We start from the raw sequence: 9,611 nt of genomic DNA, 5'->3' as shown, positions 1-9,611 counted from the left end.
GGGCACCAGTTCTAATCCCGGCAGCTCCACTTCCCATCCAGCTCCCTGCTTGTGGCCTGGGAAAGCAGTTGAGGACGGCCCAATGCATTGGGACCCTGCACCCACGTGGGAGACCAGGATGAAGTTCCTGGTTCCTGGCTTCGGATAGGCACAGCACCGGCCGTTGCGGCTCACTTGGGGAGTGAAACATCGGATGGAAGATCTTCCTCTCTGTCTCTCCTCCTCTCTGTATATCTGACTTTGTAATAAAAAGAAATAAATCTTTTTAAAAAAGCTTAATGTCAATAATCAATAAATAATCTTAGTATAGGTATGTCTTATATTTTAGACAAATATTTTAATAAAACATGTTTGTTACTTACACAAAGTTTAAATTTAGCTAGGTATCCTGTGTTTTTTATCTGTTAAACCAGAAAATTTTGTCAGATTTATAGTCAATATGTGCCTTTATAAAATTCATATGTATGTTAAATTTTCTATATGGCTTAGTATGGTTCATGGGTTTAATATGCTAATAATATATAGCATAACTACTTGAACATGGCTTTTAAATGCATATATTTTGCTTGTTTGAAAAGCAGAGCAGAGAGAGACACGGAGTCTGAATCATGCTATAGCTGGGACTCGGGTACTCAGTCCAGTTCTCCAACATGAGTGGCAGAAATCCACATCTTGAGCCACCACCTGCTGCCTTCCAGCGTACGCATGAGCAGTAATGGGTGTTCCAAACGGACTCTTCACTGGTGGAACAAACATGTTTCACTGCAAATTAATAAGTCAAGCCTGAATCTTATGAAGCCTTTTAAACTTCAAACAAATACAGGAATTGGGCAAATTTAATGACACATTTTATGAATAAGATCTGAAAGTTGAGACTCTGATCTAACTTTTTAAACACATCAATGAAACATTTTCAAAGGGAGTACCCTTGCCCCGAGGGAATATTTGATAATGCTGAGAAATTGTGAAATTTCTTTTCAATACAGTTAGGAAGCAGGAAGGGAATGCCACTAACACCTGATATCTAGCCAGTGGAGGTTAAGGATGCTGCTAGGCTTCTAGGAACACATCCAACAACCTCTCCTCATCCACACTCATCCACACACATACCACCACAGAATAACAAAATTATCTAGCCCAGATCCACAGTGTCACTGTTCAGTGTAGACCAAAAGAAATGCTAAAGACTGATCGATAAGCAAGCTGTGGTGTTCCCTTGCATATTGTTTCAAACAAATTATAGCATCACAAAGACAATGCATATGAAAAAAGTCACATAAATTATTTAAAATAATTGTAGAGGATCAGAATTGTGGCCTAGTAGGAGATGCCGCTGTGTGTGATGCTGGCATGCCATATACAAATGCTCACTGAAGTCCTGCTTGCTCCACCTCTGACTGAGATCCCTACTAAAGGTCTACGAAAAGCAGTGGATGATGATTCAAGTGTTTGGACCTTTGGATCCACTGGGAGATCCGTATGAAAATGTTGGCTCCTGGTTTCAGCCTGGCCCAGCACTGGCCATTGCAGCCACGTGGTGAGTAAAGCAGCAAATGGAGGCATTCTCTCTGTAACTCTGACTTTCAAAATAAGTAAATTTTAAACCTTATATTACAGAAAAAAATGTTTGTTCATATGGGGGGAAAAAACTGGATAAAAAAACAATTTCAACTAACACATTATGGCATTAAAAAGGAAAGAGATGAGCACCGGTATTGTGGTACAGTGGATTAAGCCGCCACCCGGAACACCAGCAACCTATTTGATTGGCAGTTTGAATCCCATATGCTCTGCTGCTGATCTAGCTTCCATTTCGCTGAACCAGGGACTAGATTTACTGCAGATGTTTTATTCTTTCTCCAGCAAGAACAGAAATTGTACCAAGGGGAACACAAAGAAAGAGATCCTCCACTCTTTTTGAGAATAAGGTATGAAACCCGCTAAATGGGAGAGTAGGGTCTCCATGTTTGTGAGTGAAACTTAAGGAAAACAGGTTTAAACTGAAGGCACAACGGAGAAGTCCTGGCCCCTATAACCTTTTGTTTATTAATCTGACGAGTTTTGGGAAGCCAGCAGTATCTCTAATTTTGAGAAACTAAAATTTAAGATTTTCTTCTGGAAAGCTTATCCATTATTCATGTGATTTGCTTCACTAAAACTCAGTGCAGTTTCGGGATTCGGAACAAGATGGCCACCCACACAAGGTTGGTGTAGCTGAGAGTGCAAAGAGAGAGGGACAGAATTAAGCAGAGGAGAGAGCAAGAAGTGTAGAATTGCAGGGAAAGGTGTCCGAAGCTCCCTGGATTCAGCGGGACCAAAACGATTCACACAGGCAGAACAGCAGCTCGGGGAGGAAAAAAATCCTCAAGACGCTCCAGACGGCAACTGCTGGCAACGTGCACCCAGAGCTGCAGGAGGCGGATACCACCCGGACCATACAGACTCGAAACCTGGCTCCAGAGGGCATGGTGCCCCACAGAGCGTGGAGAACCACGTTGCTGTCTGCACACCGAGTGGCAGTGGCTGCACCGTACCTGCTCTAGGCAACTGCACGGCAAGCAGAGGCTATGGAGGCACCAAGAGAACCTGTGCAAAGCCCCACAACCGCCTGAGGCTGGGAAACGTGACTGCTGAGGAGTGAGACAGCACCGGTGGTCCACAAGGTGGCAGCAGCTGACAAACACCCTGGTAACCGGGCAGACTGACACCCACAGAGCAACAGACATATTGGTACCAGAAACCCCCAAAAGCACACCAGAGGCTGAAATTTCAAAACGACAAGAAAACACAACGCAATGGGGAGAAGTATCAGAAAAAGTTATTATCCAGAGGAAAGAGCCAGCATTCCTCCCCAAAATGACCGAAAAATAATCTCAGTCTCGGACTTGCGAGATGAAGACATTGAGGAGCTATCGGATATGGAATTTAAAAGAATAGTCCTTAAATTCATCAGAGACTCAGAGAAGCACTGGGAAGAGTTCATGCAATTCAAAAATGACTTTATCAAAGAAACTAAGCAGGTCCAACACAGTATTTCACACGGGAAAACACGGTAGCAAGCTTGACCAACGGAATGAACACTGCAGAAGAAAGAATTTCAGACGTAGAAGGTAACCAAATTGAGAACACACAGCAACGAAAGTACCTGGAAGAAAATCTGATCAAAACCAAGAAATCTGGACAAGAAATAAATGACACCATCACAAAGTCAAATATCAGGATTCTAGGAGTTCCGGAAGGTGTGGAAAGAGAAACAGGATTTCAGGAGGTGTTCAATGAAATTGTAAAGGAGAACTTCCCAAACTCGGAGCACACAAAAGCAAGCCAAACTCAAGAAGGACAGAGAACACCAAGCAGATTGAACCCCAAAAGACCGTCACCCAGATACATTGTAATCAAGCTCCCCACAAACGAATATGAGGAAAAAGGGATAATTTCCAGAAAATACAAAGAACTCCAGAGAAACAGTAACATCAAAACAAACAAACCAGTCAAGAAATGGGCACGGGAAATGGGCAGACACTTTACCAAGGAACAAATTCAAATGGCTAACAAACACATGAAAAAATGTTCAAGCTCTCTGGCAATAAGGAAAATTCAAATAAAAACAACACTAAGGTTCCACTTGACGCCAGAAAGAATTGCCCATATACAGAAAACTACCAACAACACCTGCTGGCGAGGTTGCGGAGAAAAAGGAAGCCTGCTGCACTGCTGGTGGGAATGCAGGCTAGTGCAGCCACTGTGGAAGGCAATATGGAGAAGACTTAGGCAATTAAACATTCACCTGCCATATGATCCAGCAATACCACTTCTAGGAATATATCCAGAAGACTTGCTACACTACATAGCAACATGCACCCCAATGTTCATTGCAGCACAATCAACAATCGCAGGAACATGGAAGCAACCTAAATGCCCATCGACAGAGGACTGGATAAAGAAACTGTGGTTCATCTACACTATGGAATACTACTCGGCGATTAAAAAAAATGAAATGTATTACTTTGTGGCCAAATGGGCCAAACTAGAGACCATTATGCTAAGGGAAATGAGCCAATTCCGAAAGGTCAGATATAATACGTTTGTTCTCATATAAGATATTATGCTGTCAAATCTAGAGATACGATATGTGAATCTTACTCTATGTTACTTTGTCACTTCATACTTAACCTGTACCTTATGTAACAAGAACTTGTGGCATGTAATTCATTAATCAGCCATCCATAAGAGGCTGATTATTTATAATCACCTGAGATGGTCAATGTCCCCTTTATCATTGTTATTGGTACTGCCCATGAACAATGAAAACCTAATCCTCACTGTACCTACATTAGCGCTCCAGGATATAAGAACGAGCCCACAATAAAATGACAGTCTCCTGCATGGTTGGGAGACATGACAGTGGAAAGCATGGTGGACTTGGGAAAATTCACGAAGGACACAGATTATGAACCTGGGCTGGGGAGGGAACTTGGGGGAGGGGGAGGGGAGAGCCCAGTGCCAGTTAAATTGTGTGTGTATATATATATATATATATAAGAGGCTCCTGCATGCTTCTTTGCTAAAAAAAAAAAAAAAAAAAAAAAACTCAGTGCAGTTTCAGTTTGTGAAACCTCTAGCATCTCCTGCAGTCAGTAAACAAATGAAAAGCTACCTTCATCAGCTACCCAAGTTCCTAATGAAGCTCTGGAGACCAGCTCTCCTATCCTGTCTTCGTCATCTCTTAGTACCCAGGAGGAATTCTCAAAGGGTTCGTCTCAGGAGATTTAGGGCAGAGGGATTCACTCCCTTTTGGGGAAAATAAATATCCAACGCCATGAAAGTCTGCAGCTTAACACACCGCACCTTTCCTCTAGGCCAAGGGGACAAATGTACCCCAACCTCAAGGAACACAGGAGTAATTGGAGGATGGAATAATTTTCAATGCTAGATAAAGCTGATTTTCCCTCACTTTGTAGGGTTTCTGTTCCCTTGTAAAGGCCTATTGAACTCAAGAGGCGTTCGACTAGGATTGGCTGTTGGCAGAAGTAAATGAAAATGTGCATTTTCTTAAATCCTACTGACTCCCCTGTATAATTCTATTTGGTTATATTGAATCTCCAGTTGGTTGATATTGCATTTCTTCATGCTAATCTTCCTTTGATGATGGATTCAAAAAGGACATGAAATTTGACAGGAACATGATGATAATGATCTTCAATGAAGAGGATGAATTAGCAAGTAGGATGATGTAGGAGATGGTAAGTCATAAACAGGAATATACTGAATCAGTAGAAAGTAACTTTTCTAACAATTAAAGCTAATCAAAATTAGAGTTAATGGTAGAACATCTCTATGGATCTATATAACGGGATAGAATGCGCCATCGAAAATGAAAACGGAGGTAGATCCATAGAACTATTTTCCAAAGTATTCAAGACATAATATTAAATAAACAAAGGCACTTGGAAAATGACATGTGCAGCCCAATTTTGTTTGTGTAAAATGAAAATGACGTTGAAATATGCATGATTATACACAAAAAATTGAGACAGAAATAAACAATAACACATGTGTTATGATTACCTTTAGTCCAGATAATGTAGAGAGGGGGAAAAAAAACTACCTTTTCCATTTATGCCTTTTGATATTAGCATAAATGGCTCGCTACCCCAAGAGCATAGTTATAATTTAAAATGCCTGGCTTTACTTTTTAAACTTATAAAGTAAAAGATAATGAATTCCCCATCATCAGAAGTACTGAAGCATAATCTGGGCAACTATTTGTGGGGAAGCTGTACTTCTAAAATTACCTTATATGTCTAGGGTACCATGATGCTATTACATTTAAAGTATTCAAAATTACCAAAAACATGAGCTTTTCTACTTTGTATCCAATTGGAAAGACTCGAATAATAAAATGAATCAGATTAACCTCCTGGCCAGAATTGGTTGTCACTTCTAGGCAGAAAATAATTTCTCTGGGAAGAAATTTGTTGAATACTTTTAGTAGAGGAGAGGTATTTTTGGCTAACAGTCCAGAATCCAAGGGGAGAGAGAATGTTGTGAAATGTTGCTTTTCTCAGTGACAAGGGTTCCACAGAAGGAAACTGACGTTTTATTTCGGCTGTCATGATCCTATCAGGCTGGTGTTGTCACTCAGAGGGCCTTTCCGTCTGATGACTCATCATCCTCCCAAGAGGATGATGAGAAAGGAAATGAAATTGCAGGAACACAGCAGCTCGATTCAATTTCTTCCCTTCTATAACCTAACGTGTTATTTTTTTCCCATTCTGTTTTATGTGGGTGGGATTAGCTTTCTAGTTACATAAACATTTGAGTTTTATCTTGTTCTGCAATACTTTTTGAATTCTAGTTACACAGGAGTGGATAGAGGTTATCTTAACCCCACACATCCAAGAAATTGTAACACGTACATGGACAATTTAAAAAATCAATGAAAAATTGAATTGAATGATAAGCTTATTTTGGTGCAAAATGCTTTTTGATGTCTAAGCATAGTTCTTGATAATATACATTTTCATAAATATTTTGTAGTTCCTCATGTGACATTTTACATTTTCTCGACATTTTGAAATCATGCTTTTCTGCTCTTTCATTTAAGAAGGAATTGCCAAGTCTGCTCTCAGTTTTTTCCTTAGATCCCATTGTAGTATCATGGCATTTTGTATTCATTATTATTTTACAATGCTGCGTTCAAAACATGCTCATTTCAATTACTGATGTTTCTAGATGTTTCTTTACATTTTTCACCTGAAAGAGCTGCCTTTTGCCACACTCTATTCCTAAGACTACAAAAACTTTCATTTTTCTCAACTACCGTCTTTAGTATCTGGATCTAGTCCCTGCAGACTACAGTTTGTGGAAAACGTCAGTTCAAAAACTGTAGGTCAGTACTATTTATAATGTGAACCTTCTTGTCTTTGAAGTAAATTACCCCACTGTCTTCAGGTTTTCTCCTCAGTCTTCTCTACAATCTCATGATAAACTTCCCTTCTGGGGAACCAGGTAATGATCTTGTTTTTGTCTTTATAAGAGCATAATCAAGCATAAAATCTGAATTCTGTACATCTGACAAGCATCAAAAATGTAACTTTAGATTATCTTATGCTACCTAGAAAAAAAGTTGTTAGCATTTTTGTATATTTAATTGTTAAATGTCATACGCATTCTTGAATATTTCTTCTTTAATCCTTCCTTTTGTTTCAAAAAAAATGGACATCTATCTGTATAGCTCATAGTCTTATATACCAGTTCTTGATAAATTTGTAATGGCTGCGTAATTATGATCAAATCCACATAATTATTACTTTTTCATCTTTAAAATTTCAAGTTATTTGTAAATGTTATACATCTTTTGTTGAATACCATGTAGTGTTTCAATTCATGTAAATATGATACAGTATCCAGTCAAGACAGACACACATATCTTTTCAGAGTTTATGATACAACAACAACCAAAATCCTTTATTTTAGCTGTTTATAAAATTAAGAGTGCTTTATAATATTTTCCATAGTAATGAAAAGTGTATGCAACTGGAAACAGTTATGCTTAGTGCAATAAGCCAGTCCTCGGGACAAGTGTTATATGTTTTCTCTGATTTGTTTGTAGTAGCTAGTATAAGGAATACTTTTAAAACACAATGTATATGAGTGAAGCAGACATCCTGAGATTTGATTATGATTCTCTTGGGTAACTGTGGTCTCACTATTTGCTACTTGTTGAGTCCTTTATTTATTGGCAGATTAAGCTTGCGACTCTAAAGTAAATTGAAAACATTCCATCATGAAAATCAAAAGAAAAATATAAAACAAAAGAGGGGGAGAGTGAACCGGGGAAGGAGGGATATTGGGAGTACCATTATGTTGTGAAATAGAAACAAATAACATTTTAAAATGTGTAGGGAGAGTCAAATCCCAAGTGTGTTAAGATATTTGTGAAAAAAGTTTGTGAGAGGCTAGACACGTGGGACAGAAATAAACAGTGAGTTGTCGTAGTGGACATTGAGTTGTTTCATAATGCAGAGGGAAATCCTAAGAAGATTATCAAAACTGTGCTTTATAGAAAATGAAAGAGTTGAGATAACAAAATGTGAGACTAATGTATGAAAATTTCCTTTGAAATTTAACTGTGCATTTTCTATTTCTTTCACTTAGGTTTTTCCCTAATGCCTGTGTTCTAACGTACAAGAAAATCTTTTCTAAGCGTATGCCAGCTACCTCTCCTTCCACCCTATTCCATCCCTGTTGATTCTGCATCTTTTTACATAAGTTTTCATGCATGAAGTTGTTTCCTGATTTGTTTTTCTGTCTTTTACCCATAGGGGAGCAGTTGCTCCTATTAACTCCACATCCATCCACGTGAAGAGCTGTTATCACCTCCTTCTAGGGTTACCCTGCACAAAACATTGGCCACCGATGTGTTCTAATTAGCCTGTCTACAACTTTTCCATCTGGAATGTATGCGATCAAGAGAGAAAACCACACAGTAGTGAGTGCATTTATTTTTCAGGGATTTTCCAGTTTCCATGAACACAAACTTATTCTCTTCATGGTATTTCTTACTTTGTATATTTTAACCCTGGCTGGCAATGTCATCATTGTGACAATTATCAGCATTGATCGTCACCTTCATACGCCGATGTACTTCTTTCTTACTGTTCTTTCCATTTCAGAGACTCTGTACACGTTGGTCATTGTACCACGAATGCTCTCCAGCCTGGTAGGTTTCAACCAGCCCATCTCCTTGGCAGGCTGTGCCACCCAGATGTTCTTTTTCATCACTCTTGCAATCAACAACTGCTTTCTGCTCACAGCAATGGGGTACGACCGCTATGTAGCCATCTGCAATCCTTTGAGGTATATGGTTATTATGAACCACAGGGTGTGTGCCCAGCTTGCATCAAGTGCTTTCAGTATCGGGCTGCTTGTGGCCATAATACAGATTTCGTCCGTATTCAGGTTGCCATTTTGTCATAGAGAAATAACCCATTATTTTTGTGACATCCGCCCAGTTATGAAGCTTTCTTGTGCTGATACAACTCTACATGACATAATTAATTTTGTCATTAGTTCATTGGTAATTGTTGTGCCTATGGGTATGGTTCTCATCTCCTACATCCTCATCATCTCCACCATTCTGAAGATTGCTTCTGCTGAGGGTCGAAAGAAAGCTTTTGCAACTTGTGCTTCCCATCTCACTGTAGTCATTATCCACTATGGCTGTGCCTCCATTGCCTACCTTAAACCCAAGTCGGAGAACACCAGGCATCAGGATCAGCTGATTTCAGTAACATACACTGTGTTTACTCCGCTCCTTAATCCCGTCGTGTACACGCTGAGGAATAAGGAGGTCAAAGATGCCTTTCGTCGTGTTATTGGCAAGAAACCTCTTGCCTAGGATCTGCAGCAACTTGAAATACCATAGTTCTTCTTTATCAATGTTTTTAGTTACCTAGCCAACTGCAGTCTGAAAATATGAAAGAAGTTCTAGAAAAAAATAATTCAAAAGGTTTAGATTGTATGTATACTGAAATCTAGTGCAATACCACTCCGTCCCACCTGGGATAGGAATCATTTTATTACCTGTCGTATCTATATTGTGTATG

General features: G+C 39.4%; 1 protein-coding gene across 1 annotated transcript; it reads left to right on the top strand.

The window, feature by feature from the left end:
- Positions 1 to 8,461: 8,461 nt before the first annotated feature.
- LOC101536512 (olfactory receptor 10J1-like) lies at positions 8,462 to 9,403 on the top strand. The gene has a single exon (XM_004589265.4). It carries the CDS (start codon positions 8,462 to 8,464, stop codon positions 9,401 to 9,403), a length of 942 nt encoding a protein of 313 aa, XP_004589322.4.
- The last annotated feature ends 208 nt before the right edge of the window (positions 9,404 to 9,611 follow it).

The sequence above is a fragment of the Ochotona princeps genome, chromosome 2 (assembly GCF_030435755.1).
Source record: "Ochotona princeps isolate mOchPri1 chromosome 2, mOchPri1.hap1, whole genome shotgun sequence".
NCBI lineage: Eukaryota > Metazoa > Chordata > Mammalia > Lagomorpha > Ochotonidae > Ochotona > Ochotona princeps.
This window is presented reverse-complemented; position numbering and strand designations above follow the sequence as displayed.

What these genes read in the sequence shown, in the direction of transcription:
- LOC101536512 (XM_004589265.4), top strand. Translation starts at nt 8,462, where the DNA reads ATGTATGCGATCAAGAGAGAAAACCACACAGTAGTGAGTGCATTTATT.